The following is a 19727-nucleotide window of genomic DNA, read 5'->3' as shown; positions in this document are numbered from 1 at the left end:
TTATTTTAAATGTATTACAAAATCATGCATCCATAAACACAGTTTAATTCTGTATGGTGTGCAAGCTATTAATAATCAGCTCTTACTGTAATGTATCTCCAGTTTTGCAGATTCAGAACAGTAGATACAAATTACCGCGATATGATGCAAGCTACATCCTGCAGCCCTAGGGTGCTGAACATAGTCCGACATGGGAAAAATACTGGCACACCAGGACAGTTTCAGGGCCAGTGCTTGAGATCCATCTTTATGGAAGGGCTGTCCACAATGGAGAAGATCTCTAACCAGCTTCTTTTCCTCCTGGATTCACCCAGACGTGAATTTCCAAGATTGAATTTCCTAAGTGATGGAGATGTGATAAAGCTTTTATCGCTACACCCAAGCCCCTCTGCACTTCTGCCTCTGGTTCGTAAATGCTTTCCCAGTGTCAAGGAGCTGGTACTCAAGACCCTTGATCAGCAACATCACACCATGACCAGCATGGACCTCTCTGACTTGCAAATGTCTGTGATAGGAGTAAATGGAAACCTGGGGGAAAAGCTGCCCTTTTCTTCTCCTCTGCCATCTAACTACAATCTTTTGGCCTGGCTAAGTGATTTGGAACAACGAATGAGAGAGGCGGTGTTCCACCTGCTGTGGGACTGTATAGTAGCCAGGATGACACCTGCACCAGTGAAGCAGACAGAAACATGGAACCAATATAAAAGATCAAGTGATTCAGATGAGTTTAATGACCCTTCATGGGATCTGACTTACCAGTTTCCTTTACAATGCCTTCTAGTGGCAGAAGAAGTGTTGTGGTGCAAGGAAATCCAGAGCTCTTTCCTTAACCAAACTGTTGTCAAGAGGACCAGACTGAAAGCACGCTATGCTACCAAACTGAAAGCCTTGATCCAGATTATCCAGAAACACTCCTTACGCTATGGAGAAAGTCTAGATTCACAGCGAGTTATGTCAGCTTTCAAGGCTTTAGTCTTACTTGCCATGAAACACTGTGATCTGATGTCGAGGTTTTTAGAACAAAAAACTGAAGTTGAATCATCCTTTGAGTGGCAGAAGCTGCTAAAATATAGTTTGAATTCAGATCCAAAACGTGATCAAGAGGACTCAGACCTGGTAGATTCTGGGTTGCATGCAAAGTTGTGTTATATTGATGTTCTGGGTTCCCATATCCCCTATGGTTATGAGTATGTGGGACCTGATGATTGGATGATTGTGAACACCCCCTCCTCTGATAGAGCAGTTTTAGGGATACTTCTTTCCTTAACCAGTTATAGATCAAGTTTAGTAATTGGACCCAGCATGTCAGGGAAGAGCAAAACTGTTGTTCACTTAGGCAAAGTTCTAGGTCAACAAGTAGTTGCTTTGCAATATACCCGAGAGATGAGCCCCAGTATTGTTCTCCGGATGCTTAGCGGTGCCATTCAAACTGGAGCTTGGCTGGTTTTGGAATGTGTGAATGTCATGACCCAAGGAGACCTTTCCTTACTTGGGCAATACTTCTCTGACATCCAGCGTGCTCTGACTGCATTGCAGAAAAATCAGCAACATATTGCAGAATTCCAGAAGCAGATTCAACCACATAATGAAACACTTCAGTCTTCAAGTTCACTGCTGCAAAATGGTATTGAAGAAGATTTCTTAACCCCTCCTTCAGGTTATATCTGGGGATGTAATCAAAATCCTTCTGAAATAAATAATGTGACACCAGTTAGGATCTCTCAAACAAAACCTTATGAACCTCAGTCTTTTGGGCTGATATCTTTTGCTGGAAGAACTTGTTTAGCTAAACATGGCTATGGATGTGTTCTCATTATGTCTGGTTCCACTTCGGAGATCCCTGAGAATCTCCGTGTTGCTACTAGGCCTATATCATTAATTCAGCCGGACTACTTAATCATTGCTGAGGTTTCACTGGCAGCCCTTGGGTTCTCTGAGGCACAATCACTGGCCCACCGCTTGGTCTGCCTCCTGACTTTGGCCCAAAAATCTCTTTGCCTTCCTCGGTTTATCAACAACTGTACTAGCTGGCTTGTGGTTCTTAAAAACATCATAACTACTGCAGGGATACACTTACATGAACATCACCTAAAGGGTAGTAAAAATATTAAAAAAAGCTCAACCAAGGTCATAGATCACACATGTGAGCCAAACGAACAAAAAGACCAAGCTGACCTAATGTGGCAACCTGAAGAACAGAAGGTCTCCAAAAGCTTGTGTTCTTCAAACTTCAGAAGATCTTCCAAATCTACACTACTGCTTGAGGCACAGGATGAAGAGCAAGCTATTCTAAAAGCCGTTTCATTAGTTGTTGTTACGGCCATCTTAGACCCTGAAAAAGTATCACATTTTCAGAGTCTTCTTGAAGATACTTTCTCTGCTTCCCCCCTTCAGGGAACAGAAACAGACGAGATTGCAATTCTGTCCTCTGCAGTGACACAAGAGCTTCAGGAGATAGGTCTGCACTCAGATCAATGGACCATCAAGAATGTCCTCTCCCTTTACGGAGCACTGAAGCTGTCAAGAGCTGTCATCCTTGTGGGACCAGCAGGCAGTGGAAAGACTGCCTGCTACAGGACTCTGGTAGGAGCCTTAAGAAAACTGGCGGTCAAAACAGAAGAGGAAGACTATAATGAGGAGTGCATACAAAGTCCAGAGTCTGTTACTTTGAAATCTAAATGGAGTTCTGTGGACACTATGGTTATCTTCCCCAACAGTGTTTCAGAGGAGGAGTTTTCGGAAATTTGTAATCATGATGAGCAGCATGGCAGTTGGTGGAGGGCATTTACAAAGATATTGAAGGACTCTGAAAGACGAGATTTCTCCACAAGAGAAAGACAAAAAAGCCAAACTCATAAAGGAAAGTGGGTGGTGCTGGATGGAGAGCCCTTGGCTGAAGGTTGGATGGATCAACTTAGCACTTTATTTGATCTTGAAGATCCATATCTGTGCTTCTCCAGTGGTCAGAAAGTGAGACCTTCTCGTGAACAAGTCAAGTTACTCATGGAAGTGACAGAGCTGGCCAGTGCTTCACCATCAAATGTGACACGGTGTGGGATAGTTTATCACTCTGGGAAGGAAGTCTGGAAAGCCATATGGAAGGCAGAACTGGAGACACTGTACCGGGAATTCTCTCTGGATCAGGCAACTCTGAGACTGTGGAGTAGGCTGGCAGAAGACCTGTTCTCAAGCACACTCAGCTTTCTGAAACACAAAGCACTTTCCCCAGTACTGCTTGAGGGCAGCATCCTCAGTGCAGACAAGACAACGGCACATGGAGTGCAGGAAGTGATGTCATTCACCAGGATTCTGCATTCTTTCCTAGAGCAATATCTCATTGGGAAAGGCAAAGCGCTGCTGGCAGGACCCAGGAACATGAACAAAACTGGTAATGATAGTGATAATGAGTTTTCATCATAATATGAAATATTGTTTATATAGCTGCTTAAAAACCTATGCACAGTTGTTAATTTATTATCTATTGTATGAAATGATAGTTACTTACCTGAGTTATACCTGAGATTAATATTGAGTCACAATTGTGACATTTTCCTAGATCAGATTGTGAAAAGCTTTAGAATGTTTATATAATTTATTAAGAATTATTTTCTTAATATTGTTGTTAGTGTAAGATGTTGTTAACATACTTACTGAGGTGGTGTCCATTGCCTTGCTAACTAGCCTCCTCCAGCGCATCCTATCTGTTGTTAACAACATTATTTTGTATGTGCATTAATTAAAACACTTTAAGTCATGATTACTAAGATTTATTATTCATAAACATGTTTGATCATCTACTAAATTGTGGTACATTATGGAAAATAGAGGGCACTATGATGTCAGTGACAATTTCCTCTTTATGTTTGAAGCTGAAAGTCCTTCAACAGCTAAGTTGGAAGACCCTGGCAACCTATTATCTCAGAAGCATCTTCAAGCCAAAAACATATTTGTGGTGTCATATGTCTGGGGTTTTGGAGGACATCTGCATCCCAAGTAAGATTTAGGTTCTGTATGATTTGTTTAAACCATCTTTGTACTGAAAGTGCATTTGTAGTGGTTTCCAAAAAAACAAACTTATTTAGTGTGTGCAAACATCTACAAGCTCTCTGTCTCTTCTACAAGAACTACTATTGCTCAATAATGGCCATCAGAGGTGATAAGAGAAGTTCCTTTGAGAATACAGTAATACATTGCTATAGTGCTGTTGCTGTTAACACTGATTTGCCATACTGCTCTTTCTGCTTACTGTTATTTAATCAATTCAGCAAAGACACAAACACCAACATGCACACACTCACACCAGAGCCAATTTTTCCAAAAGCCAACTAAGCTCTCTCTCATCCTAGCGTTAATCCCGCATCAGCAGGGTCCGCTTGTCGGCACACCCGTCTCCATTTGGTGGTTTGAACCAAATCTTTGAGCTGACGTTGCCATTAAATGCGACCGAGAAATACTCCAACCGGCGCATCGCTCCGCCTGCCATCAGAGGGGGGGGGGGGAAGGAGAACAAAGTAATGTAACCACTTCATAGAGGGGGATTATTAGGAGGCATGGGAAATTTGGCCAGGACGCCGGGGTTACACCCCTACTCTTTTCGATAAACACCCTGGGATTTTTAATGACCACAGAGAGTCAGGACCTCCGTTTTACGTCTCATCCGAAAGACGGCGCTTGTTTACAGTATAGTGTCCCCGTCACTATACTGGGGCATTAGGACCCACATGGACCGCAGGGTGAGCACCCCTTGCTGGCCTCCCTAACACCTCTTCCAGCAGCAACCTTAGTTTTTCCGAGGAGGTCTCCCATCCAGGTACTGACCAGGCTCACACCTGCTTAGCTTCAGTGGGTTCAAAAGCCAACTAAGCTAACAGTATATATTTGAACTGTAGGTGGAATCCATAGCACCCAGAGGAAAACCATGTAATCACTGGGAAAACGTGCAAACTCCATGAAGATATTCCCACAATTCCCACAATCCTTCTCCTATTGTGATTCTGCTAGAATACGATTTTTTTAAAATAAGTTATTCTGTAACATAATTTGGAACATAGTTTGATTTTATCTGGGTTTCCATTAGTAAGTCACTTTGAGTCCTTAATGCTGTGAAATCTTTTCTGCATATTTTTCTGCTTCCTTCATTGACTCAAATGTTTGTTCTGTGGAGTCATAATAGACCCATAACTTTGCCAAAACTGTGCAGACTGTGTTTCACTTCCTCCTTCCCAAATATTTTCATAACTCCTCTAAAGGCATGTCACTTTGCCATCACATCAGTCATGCAGACAGGTTAGAAAAATACTCTGGAGTCATTGTAGAGCAGTGGTGCTTGTTGATGGGCAAATCAAATGATGAGGTCTTTGTTGAAGAGAACAATTAGCTCTGTCCACAATCACTACTTTCTCAAGCATTTTTTTGCCATAGCAGTTTGGAAATTAAATCTGTCTCCTCTCCTTCAGTGATGCCCAATATCTTTATATTTTGCTGGCAATATTGTACCTCCAGATCATTCACCCTGACTTGGACAGAGTTGTTAGTAGAGTGTAGGTCCTGACTAATTTTCTCAAGAGTCTGTTTGCAATTGTCACAGGCAGTCAGGACCTTATCCACTTTCCATCCCCCTGCTTAGCTCATGTTGTGCCATTTGAAGGGATAAAAATAATAGAATTAATAGAATTAAGACAGTTGTTAATAAACTTCATTGTGTCATCAACCACCTTCTTCAGTTCTTGAGATTTAATTGCAGCACGAATAGGTGTATTTGAGTCAAGATCTCCTGCATCACACACACGTTCTTTCAAGAAGGTGTCTGTGTCACGAATCGCACTCTGTCTCACAAGCACACAAGCACATTGCCATGCACAGCAAGCACTCACGCCCTAATTAAGCTCACACTCTTTTCCTATTTAAACCCCCTCTTCCTATCTTCCCCTCGCTCGCTATTGAGGACTTCTCAAGAAGAACTTACCCTGCATACCATTGTTGTTCTACTTACTTTGCTTTTGGCTTTTGCTTACGAACCTCAGACTACTCCTTGCCTAGTGATTCGGATACCTTCTCTAGATAACAAAGATGCATGTCTTTGGCTTCGCATAAGGTTCTTTTGTTACCAACAGACAACCCCCTGACTGTCAGCTGGTCATCTGTCTCTGACATCTTTTCACTGTGGGTTTTGGGCTGCAACACTTTTATACACTATTCAGTGCTGAATAAGGAAAAATATTAAATTATCACCTCAAACAACAATCCAACTCTTATATACAAAAATAACAGTAACTGCAGCTAATTTGAAAAAATTGCAGAGGAGCTCAGAAAAATGCTAATACTACATTCCATGTGGACTCGCGCCCCTGTGTTTGTCTGTCTTTGACATTCATTCAGGCCAGGGAGAAGCACCAAGCACACACTTAGAGACTGGAGTAGTGCATCCTACTACTGTTTCTAAAGGAAAGAAGCAAAAAACAGTGTCCAAGCTCCAACCAATGAGAGTGTTTCATGATATGTTTCATGATATGACAGTACAGTATGACCAGTGTTATTTGTAATTGCTCTCCTGCTTCTCTGTGTGTGCTACTGTATATGTCTGCCCGCTGCAAACTATAGTTGCTTCCATTAGTCTCCCACTGCGACCAGGTTGGAGGAGTGAAGACACAGTAATTCATCTTTGCAGACTCCAATGAATGTATTAGTGCGTAGCCAAAATTAATATGCCTTTCTGTATAAAACAAATTTTTAAATTATATTATGTGTTAAAAATATTAGTAATACCATTACTAATACAACAATGATGTCCTCATACACTCATATACAAGAAATAGTGCCCATGGGAATGCATGCTCATTAAACCCATGTAAAGACTACTAAGCTACTAAGTGAGGTATTAATATCATTCCATAATTAAAGACATTGATATGAGGTTGACAAAATGTTTTGGGTCATAGTTTCCATTACTTTTGATATTACTATTCCAAAAGTACTGAAGGCCTGTCTATAAGGATGTACTGTATGCATTACTTCTGGGTTTGCAGATATTGGTTGAGGTTTGATGCCTTTGCCAGGAAGTCACTCTATGAGAGCCGGTACAGCATTGAAATACCCCAGGAGGGGACTGTTTATGATTACTTGATTAATCAGAGTGAGGGAACCCTGGAGATGATGAACACTGGACTTTTAAACAGCAGGATAAAGACCCCTCCCTTGTCATACTCTATACCACCACAGGTCAGTAAGTCACTGTCTAGGCTATGCTTTAGAATTTTTTTTACACATTAACCCCAAGTGAAAGGAATGTATGTATATACAAAAGATTACATTAAGGATATGATAATACTATGTGCACATTACTCGCACTATGAAGAAAAGGAAATTGCAAGTTTTCTAGCAGTGAAATAAAATAATTTGAGACAATCACTATCAGGGGGCACTGAGAGCATTTTCCTCTGGGGTTAAATTTTCTCAACATTTTCTAAATTTCCTTGTGAAAGTTGAAAGGTTCAGATCTAGAAATGAGGAAAAATGTCAAATAATTTATTTACCATGGAGGAGGAAGTTCAAACTGAATTTGCCTAAATGGAAATTCAGGAACAGTGGTTGTTTATAAAGAAACAATAAAATTAAGAGTAAGCATTTGCAGAACATATTTTGTAATGGGTAGCAGTCCTTAACAGTGGCACTGTGTTGTATTCCAGTTTGAGAAGTATGCATATCTGCTGGATGTACTGTTGGATTCCAGACAGCCAGCCCTTTTAGTGGGAGAAACCGGGGCTGGAAAAACCACCTTGTCCCAGTCCCTGCTCAACTACGAACGTCCCCACATGCGGCTCCCCATTACCCCCTGCCTCAGAGCTGCTGACGTACGCAATGTGCTGGAGAACATGTGGAGCCCCAGGGCTAAGCTCTCAGCAGCAGGACTGTGCCCTGCGGGAAGCAAGCAGTCTTGCCTGTTCATAGATGACCTCCATCATACCACATGTGGTAAGTTCTGTTGGGAAAGAATACTGTAGGAAAATCGGAGTAACACTTGGAGCACATACTGTACTCCATTCACCATTATAATTCTGGCATTCGAATGCCAAATCCATTGCTAATTTTGAAAACTAAACAATATGTTTTCAGGTACAGTACATCTTCTTAAGCAGAAAATCATCATAACCCAAAGAAGACAAGAACTGTACCATTATTCTAATAACTTTTCTTTTTATTTCAGTAGAGCCTGGAGACCTGGAGTGTCAGTCCTGGCAAAAGCTTAGCTACCATCCTCTCTGACTAGATTGAGGAACAATATCTAAATTCTTCATGGCTTATCTAGACCCTAGTGTGGTTAAACACCACTGCATAAAAAGAGTTACAAAAACATCTTATTCTTGTATAAGTTCAAATTTCAATTGTGAAAACTGTTGTTGGATGAATACATAATTACAGGATAGTTCAAGAGTTTATGTACTAAAAGAAACATAACATCATGTACAGTAGCATATTTAGTAGAAAGAATGACAAGGTGCAGCTGGCTTTGATAGTGTGGTGCTTCACACAGAAGAGTGTTTGTCACACCAAGCATCTCTTGTACAAATATAAGCTACTGTATAAGCAGGCAAATAACATTCAGTTTAAACTTTTACATTAATTTATAAGATAATAAAAAGAAAATCCCCACTACTCTACTCTGTAATATGATGTGATACTTTTCTCCTAATTAAGAAATAAGATTTCTACTTTGACTTGGCTGTTTGGGATTAGATTGAATGTATTTCTAATTATGCAATGTAAATTAATTGGCAATGGAGCAGAATGTTTTGTGCTGTTCTAATGGTTTAAACAAAACCATTTTTATGTAGTATCCAGTCTTTTATAAAAAATGTACAGAGCCTTTCTGCTTAGTGATCAAATAATGACACTGGTTTAAAGTCCTAAAAATGTCTTTTTTTCTATTATGGAAAAGTTTTTGAGAATTGTTCTGTTTGACTTACAGATGTTGGTTCAAAAATGTCATCCGTGCTGGAGACCTTACGACAGTGCATGTCAAAGGGTGGTGTGCTCACTTCAGATGGTTACCACTTCAAGCTTTTTAACTCGGGTGCTGTGAGTTATTTGGCTACCTGTGTTTCGCCTGAGTGCTGCAGTTCTATGACAATTTGCATTTCTCCCCGTTTCTTCCGTCTCTTTTCTGTGCTCGCCTTGCCAAACTTAGTCACAGAACACCTATTGTCTATACACTCTCCCAGGGTGTTACACTGGCTGAAGGACTTGCACATCACTGCTGTGTCACAATACACAGAATTAGCTAGCTGCATTATTGGTGCCACTGTTGATCTCTACAGTGCTGTGAAAGAAAACTTTCCACCCCATCAACAACAGCCATACCTTCTGTTCTCCTACCATGATCTCCAGAAGGTATTCCAAGGCATGTTTCTTTGGACTCCTCGTACCACAGCACGACAGTATCCTCAAGGAAAGACCAGCTCACTGGGAACAGATTCTGCCCTGGGTTTTGCCAACATTTCCTCAACACATGGTTCTTTAGCTGCTGTTCTGAATATTACCCGTCTCTGGATTCATGAATGTTTTCGCACTTTTGGAGATCGTCTCTCATCAGAGAATGAGAAAAGAGTTCTAGCATCTTTGTTAAATAAAGTTTCACAGAAATATTTCTGCCACAAAGAATCTGGTTCTCAGAAAACCAAAGGGGAAAATGAGTCATGCGCAATGCCATCAGAAAACTATCAAAACTCAGAGAAACCAGAAATCATCCTTCCTCTGCCTGACAAAGATGATCAGAGTGAAGACATCATTTCTTCTGATTCAGAGACCTGTCAAGTCCAGTCTGAAGGTACTGTGGGTGACTTGACAAGTGTAGAACTCCCAGCATCCTCACTGAAGACTGAGACTGAGGAGTTTGTGTACTCATCTGAAGAAGAAAGTAGTGCAAGCACCATCACTCCCATAGAACCCCTGGAGAGTAATTTAGAGATATGTAGTGATGAAGACGTGAAAAAGATTCCAACTGAAACGTGTGATAAAGACAATATAAATACCAGCTCTAGAGATGATGAACGGAAGTCTTTATACTTGAAAGAATCTTTTGCTAAATCCTTGATGACAACTACAAAATCCACCTTTTCTGATAGTGTGCAATGTTTGATTTTACAGCCATCTCCTCCTAAACAAGGCAAGCACCCTAGAACAGCTGATAAAAATATAAAAAGAAGAGACAACTTGGGAATATATTTTAAACCAAGCATTGTTAATGAAGTGCCAAACCAAAAGATAACAAGTTTTCTTCTCCCCATCCAGTTACTTCAGGGTGTTGATGCAAAGGATATAATCTTCAGCACAAACTTCTGTGAATCATTGCAGTCTCCCACTCAGCAGTACAGCCTCAAACGTAGCTCTGTATATCAGGAAAAAGATATGGATCTTCTAATTCAACAGCTGTCCTCTTTACTGCAGTGGCAGTGCCGAGAGGAGATGATTGACAAAGGTTTTGTTTCTGGGCCTGAATCTAAATTAGCTATCTTCAGAAAGAGAGTACAACAGCTGACCCATATTCTAAGAGTACTGCTGTTACCTAGAGGTCATGCAGCCCTTTTTGGAATGGGCAAGGGCACTGGCCGAAAGACACTTGTACGATTTGCTGTAAGCTTCTCTGGCTACCGGCTGTATGAGGTAAATCCCAACAATGAGACAGAGGTCAGTGAAATCCTGAAGGAGGCCAGCGATCACGCTGGGGTCTTTGGTGGAAGAGTAGTAATTCTGGTGCACGAGGAGGTCAGTCAGTCTGTCCTAGATAAGCTCTTGGCTGTGATGGTAGAAGGCACTTTTCCAGGTCTCTACAACAAGGATGAACTGAGTGCTGCAGTGCAGAAAATAACAACCTTGACGAAGAACACAAAGAACAGACTCGGAGAAGAACAGGTGCTAGAAAGGTAAGACCTAGAACGTAAAAGCATTTTGATGGTGTTTTATTTCTTTGTTTCTATGTGCACATTATATTTTAATCTAAAAATAAAAAAATAAAAATCCTTAGGTTTTTACAATTAATCAAATCTTAAATGGGGTAAAGATAATACTTCACTATATGACCAGTGAAGTGTGACTTTTTTAATTGGAAGGTGTTGTTAAGCTAAATTAAATAATTTGTCTACTATATTTATGTAGATATTATAAACATGTACAGAAGAACCTGCATGTTTTCATCATGTTGAGCCCTAAATGCCAAAAACATGCTGAACCCCTAAAAGAAAAGATGCTTTCGGAGATGTTCCTAAGCAGACTGCTAAAGCTGTGCAGTTGTGTGGAGCTGTTCCAGCCCTTGTCAGCTGAAATTCTGTCAGAGGTGGCTGCCAGCCGTCTACAGGATGTTATTCTGCCACCTGAAGAGGAAGGCAAAGGTCAGTGTTAAAATGGCTTTTTCAAAGAGAGAGATAGTGGACAGTCCCCATTTATCTTGTTGATGTTCCTGTCTGGAATAAAGATGTACTATATACAATGCCTTGAAATGTTATTCACCCCTTGTACAGTTTTCACATCTTGTTTCAATAATACATGCAATCATAACACTTTTAAGAAGCACTCATTATATGCACACTCCAAACATTCAAAGAAAAAAAATGAAAGAAATAGATAATTAATATAATAGAAAAATTAAGAAGTCATTATTGCATAAGTATTCAAACCAATTGCTGTAGCAAAACAAAATTAACTGAAGTGCACAAAATTATCTTAATAAGCCACCTTTTGAGGTATTCTTGGTCTTCATCGTCAAATTTTAATACACAAAATAAGCTGAGTGGTCTCCATATGGAATAATACTGTGTTCACGTTTTCAGAATAAATACCCTATCTTTATAAGGTCCCTCACTCAGATAGTGAATAGTGATTTTCAAGCCAAATTTGATGTTGAAGACCAAGAACCTTTCAAAACAACTTAGGGATAAAGTGATCCCATGATTAGCACACCCTACTGTACTGAACACCTGTCACTGAGCCTGTAAAGTTGTCTCCAGCCTGTCATTCCCCATGACGCTGATACAGAACTGGAAGCGTTCATTTTGATACAAAAACAAGACCTACTGCAGATAATGAGTAGTGGGTTCTTCGACAGACAGCAAGAAGAGGCTCACTCACTAGCTAGATTCTTTTCAGGATCCTAGTCTGTTGCACAGCTAATTTGAAAGTTATACTTTTATATTTTATAGTTTATACTTTTATACTTTTTATCTGGGTTTCATCCCAGATGTTGAGATCCTACTGTAATGCATCATATGTAATCCTACTTACAAACAATAGTGGTCTCAGCAACTTCGGGTGGCAGGTCAGCTTACATTATTACCCTCATTACTTCTAGCCTCCCACATATACATTGTGTCACTGTCTTATTTGGTTAATAAATCTGTTTGACAAATTTGACTCTGATTTTATCACTCTTTCACTGGAACTATGCCAGAGAATATAAAATATATAAATCTTACAAATCAACATTAAGAACTCACCTGATATTTCTCATATGCCTCAAATTGTTACCTGCCTGTACCACACAGGGACATTTTATTTAATCACTCTCTCCCTTATTTGTAACAGTGTTCAAAAGAGCAGTTCTCTTACTTCAACCTGTACTAGTCTACAGTATATTTCAATACATTGATTTCAATTATGTAAAAACAATGTTACTATAAAAATACAGTGCATTTGATTGGTACACAATCATTACCTTCTCTTTTCAATGTCTGACTAAACATATTACCTTTCCTTTACCCTATATCTTAAAGAGCAAAATGCATCATTATTATAGCAGTTAAGAATGGATCCAACATTTTGTTTAATTTTTCCAGGTGAGGAAGCATGTTCATTGGAAGTTCTCACTAAATCTATGGCCACCATTCACCAGTCTGTCTTGAGTTATGCTACTCACCAGGTACCAGGGCTGCACCTCTTCAGTCTACAGGTGTTTTTGGAGTTTACAGAGCACTTTCGTGATATATTCACACATCTGTGGCAGCAGGCCAGGGCCCAGGCCAACCGGTGAGTAGATATGAGTTTTCTACACGGTTTCAACACAATTGAACAACTCTCACCCCTGAACACACATGAAAAATGCTGTTTTTTTTGTAGAATGCTGTTTTTCTTGTAGAATGCTGGGATACCTCTCCCATCCATTTTCTCTCTTTGTTTTTACATATCAGTACAAAACAGTACCTGGTGAATACACTGTGTAAATTGTCAATTTAAGAAATTATGAATTTGAAAATTGACACAATTGATATTTTAGCTGGTGTATTAACAGCAATCATTAAAATCTTTGGTTGCCATTTGGGAATAAAAGTTGAAAGTATTAATTCTCTTAGAAGAAACCTGCATTGTTTACTTCTGCCAGTGTTGCAACAATCCTGAGAAGGCTGAAGATTTTAACAAATACAGCGAAACAATCCAGCCAGGAAGTGCTTTTTGTTCGGAATGAGCTTAAGGTAGCACAGGAGGTAAGATTGTCTGGGATACATGTACTGTATATCCACACCTTTTCAGAATTTGCTATCTAAAGAGCACAGCCCTACAAAAAATATGCTTTGAAAGTGTTTCACTGGGGTGTTTTGTGACATAATGTGAAATAAAATCACTGTTTTTGGAAGTACAGTACAATAACTGTGAACTATAATGGTTAAGTAGAGTGATTACAGACGTCCTGAACAACCCAATCTCTTTCCAGATTTTAAAAAAGAGCAACCTATTTTTTTAATAGGGTTACATTTTATTGCTTTACAGTTTGCAGTCATGATTCACAATTAATATTTCTTTGGAACAAGTAATAGGTTTATTCCATGCTGAAAAGAGAAGAAAGAAAACACAAAGTTTCACCATAGAGCCTTCTCTTATATAATAAGAATAATTGCTTACACTTATATAGTGCTTTTCTGGACACTCCACTCAAAGCACTTTAGAGGTAATGGGGATCCCCTCCACCACCACCAATGTGCAGCATCCACCTGGCAGAATGCTCACCACACATCAGTTATCAGTGGGGAGGATAGCAGAGAGTAATGAAGCCAATTCATAGAGGGGGATTATTAGGAGGCCATGATTGGTGAGGGCCAATGGGAAATTTGACCAGGACACCGGGGTTACACCCCTACTCTTTACGAGAAACGCCCTGGGATTTTTAATGACCACAGAGAGTCAGGACCTTGGTTTTATGTCTCATCCGAAGGACAGCACCTGTTTACAATATAGTGTCCCCGTCACTATACTGGGGCTTTAGGACCCACATGGACCGCAGAGTGGCCCTACTAACACCTCTTCCAGCAGAAACCTTAGTTTTTCCCAGGAGGTCTCCCATCCAGGTACTGACCAGGCTCACACCTACTTAGCTTCAGTGGGTTGCCAGTTGTGAGTTGCAGAGTGATATGGCTACTGGCTATATACACAACCTGCCCCACACATTTAAAGCAAGAAACACAAAGAAATAAGTAAATAGACCATTAATAAAGAAAAATTGGAAATGTTTTTATTGCATAACAATACAATGAAATCAGATTGAAACAATTTCTGTCGTAAGCCTAAATTAATTGAAGTATACAAAATTACCTTAACGAGCCACACAATTAGTTCAATTTGCTATATGCTATATGCAAAAATAGCAGTTCACTTAATTTCAGAATTAATTTACTTTCTGTAAGGTACACTTACTGTAGTTGGGTAGTAGGTTTAAAGCAAAGATTTAAATATGATGTACAGAAGGCCTTCAGGCTATGTAGAGATAAAGTGGTATAAAGGAGAAGGGTAAAAACTGCCTTTGAGCATGGTGTCTTTGAGCATTTGAAATTGAGCATTAAGAAGAGGAATGCACCCAGACATTGGCAAGATCAGGGTTTTCCTCCAAACTGAACAGCTGAGCAAGGAAGAAAATGTTAAGGATTGCCAACTGCTATGCTACAACAGCAACTTTGAAAGTGTTTCAGATTACAGTGGCTGAGATGGCAGAAAATGTCTATGTGTTAACAATATTCTGGTCACTGTCTAAAGGAGGCTTGTATGGAACTGGAAAAAAAAATCTCAAATTCCACATGGGGTTTGCAACAAAGCAACTCAGTGATACTGCAAGCTTGTGGCAAAATGTATGTGATCAAAGAAGACAAAATATTTTTATGTAAATACTTATGCAATAAATATATTTAACTTTTTTTTCTTTAGTTTGTTCTGATATCTTCTGTAACTTACACCTGTACAAGTCTTCGGTTAACATTCAGGTTTTTAATAAAATATTAAATTAAAAAAGATGTATGCATCATTTATATTACATTTGATAAGACTCAAGCTATAAATTAATATCCAAAAGATTCAAGATGGCTTAGCAGCCTCTTCTCATAGTATTTTTTTACACATCTAGCTTCAGCAGCAGCTCCAGCATGAGGTGGATGCTCAGAGGATCCTGTGTGAACAAACCAAACAGCGCTGTCTGCAAGAGGAGAACATGCTCTCTGATCTCTCAGAGCAGCTGCAGCAGGCCCAGCATGAGTCCCAGGAAGCTTTCCAGCAGGTCTGAAAGTTTCCCACTCTCCTAACACAGCTACACGGACTATACAGACATTTACCTGTGAGAGAATAGAGCACAGTGTCGACTGTTAGGAAAATATTCTTATAATCCTCCTGCTCATACCAATCAAAGTGAAACAGCAGACAGGGTCTCTAATAATCACCGTGCACAGTTTTTTCTGTGGTGATGCTCCAAATTCAACCTGTGATCCCTTTTCCCCAGGACCTGGAGTTTCATGACAATTTTGGCATTCAGGCAGTCCTTATCCTAAAATTCCCAGACCTAAAAAAATGCATGTGCTTTTTATTTGAAACATGGATTAGTCATCTGTGCCTACTTTTTTGTGATTAACATAAAAACAATGAAACCAGTCTTTTGGAGGAGCCTAGTGTTCTCCTGTATTACAGTAAGATTTTCAGAGCCTCCACTGCTTTAAAACAATGGCAACAATCAAATACAAAACATTGCATTTCTAAAGCTCAATCCAAACTCTGCCACTTAGCGAGGTGGCTCTGTGGCTAAGGATCTGTGCCTGTTGCTGAAAGGTTGCTGGTTCATATCCTGCGGCTGGTAGAGGAATCCTACTCTGTTGGGCCCCTGAGCAAGGCCCTTACCCCCAACAGCTCCAGTGGTGCGGTATAAATGGCTGACCCTGTGCTCTGACCCTCAGCTTTTCTCCCTGTCTGTGTGTCTCATGGAGAGCAAGTTGGGGTATGCGAAAAGACAAATTCATAATGCAAAAAAATTGTATATAGCCAATAAAGTGATCTTATCTTAATCTTAAAAATCGTATTTGTGTTGTTAAAATTTCAGTCTGCATAAACAAATTTGACCCCACATTTAAAAGTCCTTCCATCCCATTACTAAGATATCATGCAAAGGAACAGGTAATAGGTTTATTCCATGCTGAAAAAAAGAAGAAAGAAAACACAACGTTTCGGCCGTGGAGACTTTTTCAGGTGTGAGCCTGAAGAAGGCTCCACGGCCGAAACGTTGTGTTTTCTTTCTTCTTTTTTTCAGCATGGAATAAACCTATTACCTGTTCCTTTGCAGCCTACGCATGCTGATGCAGCTACCCACCTGAACTAAGATATCATGATCAGTAATGATGCCTCCGACTTGTGGTCTTCATCTGGACCCTGATCCAGAACCTGCTTCAAAAAATGAATAAGAAGGACTTTCAAGTGCTTCATCAACTATAGCATTGGTGTAAAGTAGTGGTTAGGGCTTTGCCTTCTGTACCACTCTTTATTTGGGTTAAAATCCCAGGGTTATAATACCACATATTAAATAAGAAATGACAAATCTGTTGAACTCTCATAGAAGAACACATAAAAAAATCTTGGCAGGTGCAAACTCATGAGACCACATGATTAAAAAAATTAATTTAATTAAAAAATTAATTAATTAAAAAATAATCTTTCTTCTTTGAATTCCATATAAAGATATTATTCAAGTCAGAACTTATGATCCTGCTTTTTCCATTGAGCCTATTCCTGGTCCCCAGGTCAGTTCCCTCTATCAGGCTGCACTGGATGCTCTACATTCCCTGACAGTGGCCGATGTTGAAGAAATCAGATGTTATCGAGTACCACCAGATGGAGTTGTTATGGTGATGAATGCAGTATGTTTGATGTTTGGAAGGCCAAGAAACTGGGAAAGCAGCAAGCAACTCATTGGACAGACCAGCTTCTTCCAGGTTAGAGGTTGTCCACTTCTGTGACCTAAGGGATTCCCAAGAGAAAAGAACATGTTTGATCTTAATATGACAGAGCAGGAGCCACATTTCAGAGATTTCACATTTCAATTCTCATCGTTAGAAATAATACACGGATTTTTCAGATCTGCTTCTCTAAACTCATCATGTATCTTCGTCGGCATCTTCAAAATCCTGCATTTAAAAAAACATTTATTCCTGGTAAGAGTTACAACTTAACAAGATGAATGTCTATCCCAATAAGCATAAACGGCAATATAAACCCACTTGGACAATAATTGGCAGTTTGGATTGTTACAGCAAGGTAGGACTAAACCCTGACCAGTCAATCTCAGGAGAAACACAGAGAAGCACACAGGGACATTTTAAAGGCACCAGTTTTAAAGATTAGAATACACTTCACCAGTTCCTGTTATTTATATTTGTAAAGTAAAGTAAACTAAGGTTGAGAGAGAAAAGATGACAGGACTAAGATGTTTAATGTGTGTGTATATAAATAAAATAGCTTTGTTCTCTTTTCCCAAGGTCACATTTTCATCAAGAATATAGAACAGTGCATAAGATGGAATCATGTTAACAGCAAGCATGCAAAATAAATTTATGTGTCTCTTAAATAGGTCAGAAGTTGATTTTTTTTGTCCTCTACCAGGGCAGATTTTTTTTCCGGTGATGCTCCACATTCAACCTGTGATCCCTTTTCCCCAGGACCTGGAGTTTTATGACAAGTCTGGCATCACAGACTCCCTGTTTACAGCACTGGGCAGGATTGTTGTGCAGCCCGAGTTCCAGCCCGCAGTGGTTCGGGAGGCAAGTCGGGCCTGTGAATCCCTCTGTCTGTGGGTACATTCCATTTACCAATACGCCTCAGTACAACGACACTTGGCTCCTCAGCACAACCGGGTGCATCAGGTGGAGGAGCATATGGTGAAGTCCCGCATCAGGCTAGGCCAGGAGAGAGTGCAGGAGGAGGCAGCTAGGGAATGTCTGGAGGAGTTGGAGAAGCAGTACCAGGGGGCGTCTCAGCATGTGGGGGAGCTTACCGTGCAGCTACGCCATGCAGAGGCCAGGGAAAGGGAGGCACACAGTGCTGCCCAGCTGATGCACAGCCACATAACAAACTGGACTGCTGCTGCCAAGGCAAGTTCTGCCATCTTGACTGTTCTCTTTGCAGTAAAGCTCACTGACTCACTATTTAGCTCAGATATACTGTAGTTAACTGGAAAAATAAGTATTATATCCTGCAGTATGTTTAATAATTGACTTCTGTCCTATTGTTCATGTATGTGAAAGGCAGCTCAACACCTTTACATACAGTATGTCCTAATATCAGAATATTTGTACCACAATATTTCCTGGTTTAACAGAAGTGAACATTTTGTGTATTGTTACCTAGTTATATGCATTAATTTGGTGGATAAAAACAAGTTCTTCATTCATGAATTTCTGACTTCCCTTGGACATTCACATAGGTGAAGTACTTTTGCAAACTTTCCATGAAAAAGAAACAATTTTAGTATACATTAATTTGATGCTCATAATGTTTGGAGCCCATTGTTCTTCCACAGAAAGCCACTGAGGATAATCACAATGCTGTAGGAGATGCCCTGGTCCTGGCTGCTGCTGCATCCTATCTTGGCCCCTTTAATCCAGACGTCAGGCTAGAGATGTTGGAAAAGTGGCAAGAGCTGTGCCACACAGGAGGGATGCAACTGAATCCTAGGGATCAAAGGCACGAAGTCCTACCCACCACAGTGCCCCCTGTTCCTAGGAACATTGTTCTCATCCCAGTGAGCAAGGAGCTGCCCTTGTCCAAGGCTCTGGGAGGCTGTGTTAGTGCATCTGAAACTTTCTCCCACAGATCAGTCTTGCAGCTAGTAATCAGAAGATCTAGGTGCCCATTTGTCCAGTGGTGGCCACTGCTGGTGGGATCAGCACAACAGGCCAAATCCTGTGCAGAGGCCATCCTAGAGGAGCACTTGTCACATCTGGACTTAGGTAGTGCACAGGAGCACATTCTCCTTTAACTATTCAGTTCTGCTTTAGCCAAGGTTTGGTGTATTTTGGGCAATGCCCATACAGTATATTCCTTCATGCTTAGGAAGTTAAGTAAAAGTAAAAGCATAAGAAGTTGTGTAAAGCTCAAAGCATGGCACATCCATGGACTTTGAATAATAGTCCAAGAATGTGCCATGCTTTTAGGGGTCATGTAATTTAAATTCTTTCCTTACGCATTAAGGCTCCATTAAATGAGATTACACACAACCATGAGCAATTTCAAATCACATATACAAAACAATCATTAAAAGCTCAGTAGCATCTTGCAATAGGCTTTTCTTACTATAGCATAAGTCTACATTATTCATAAATCATTTTTTAAATAGGTGGTGATAAAGACCAGAAAGTAAAAGGGGCCATTTTAACTAAATTAACAATTCAATGATTTTATCCTTCCTTCTATACAAATAAAAAGACATTATTGAAATTAGAATT

At 40.1% G+C, this 19727-nt stretch overlaps 1 protein-coding gene across 1 annotated transcript in view; it reads left to right on the top strand.

The window, feature by feature from the left end:
- Nucleotides 1-19727, top strand: part of dnhd1 (dynein heavy chain domain 1) — a 67009-nt gene that overhangs the window by 27344 nt on the left and 19938 nt on the right. The window contains exons 20-31 of the mRNA XM_088906322.1: nucleotides 103-3388; nucleotides 3870-3993; nucleotides 7026-7218; nucleotides 7686-7971; nucleotides 8966-10919; nucleotides 11152-11384; nucleotides 12825-13014; nucleotides 13367-13469; nucleotides 15374-15523; nucleotides 17010-17219; nucleotides 17943-18374; nucleotides 18803-19232. Of these exons, the coding sequence (XP_088762448.1) occupies nucleotides 103-3388; nucleotides 3870-3993; nucleotides 7026-7218; nucleotides 7686-7971; nucleotides 8966-10919; nucleotides 11152-11384; nucleotides 12825-13014; nucleotides 13367-13469; nucleotides 15374-15523; nucleotides 17010-17219; nucleotides 17943-18374; nucleotides 18803-19232 (7591 nt within the window). The remainder of the gene's footprint in view (nucleotides 1-102; nucleotides 3389-3869; nucleotides 3994-7025; nucleotides 7219-7685; nucleotides 7972-8965; nucleotides 10920-11151; nucleotides 11385-12824; nucleotides 13015-13366; nucleotides 13470-15373; nucleotides 15524-17009; nucleotides 17220-17942; nucleotides 18375-18802; nucleotides 19233-19727) is intronic.

Source organism: Atractosteus spatula, chromosome 26 (assembly GCF_055471065.1).
Source record: "Atractosteus spatula isolate fAtrSpa1 chromosome 26, fAtrSpa1.hap1, whole genome shotgun sequence".
Classification (NCBI taxonomy): Eukaryota; Metazoa; Chordata; class Actinopteri; order Semionotiformes; family Lepisosteidae; genus Atractosteus; species Atractosteus spatula.
This window is presented reverse-complemented; position numbering and strand designations above follow the sequence as displayed.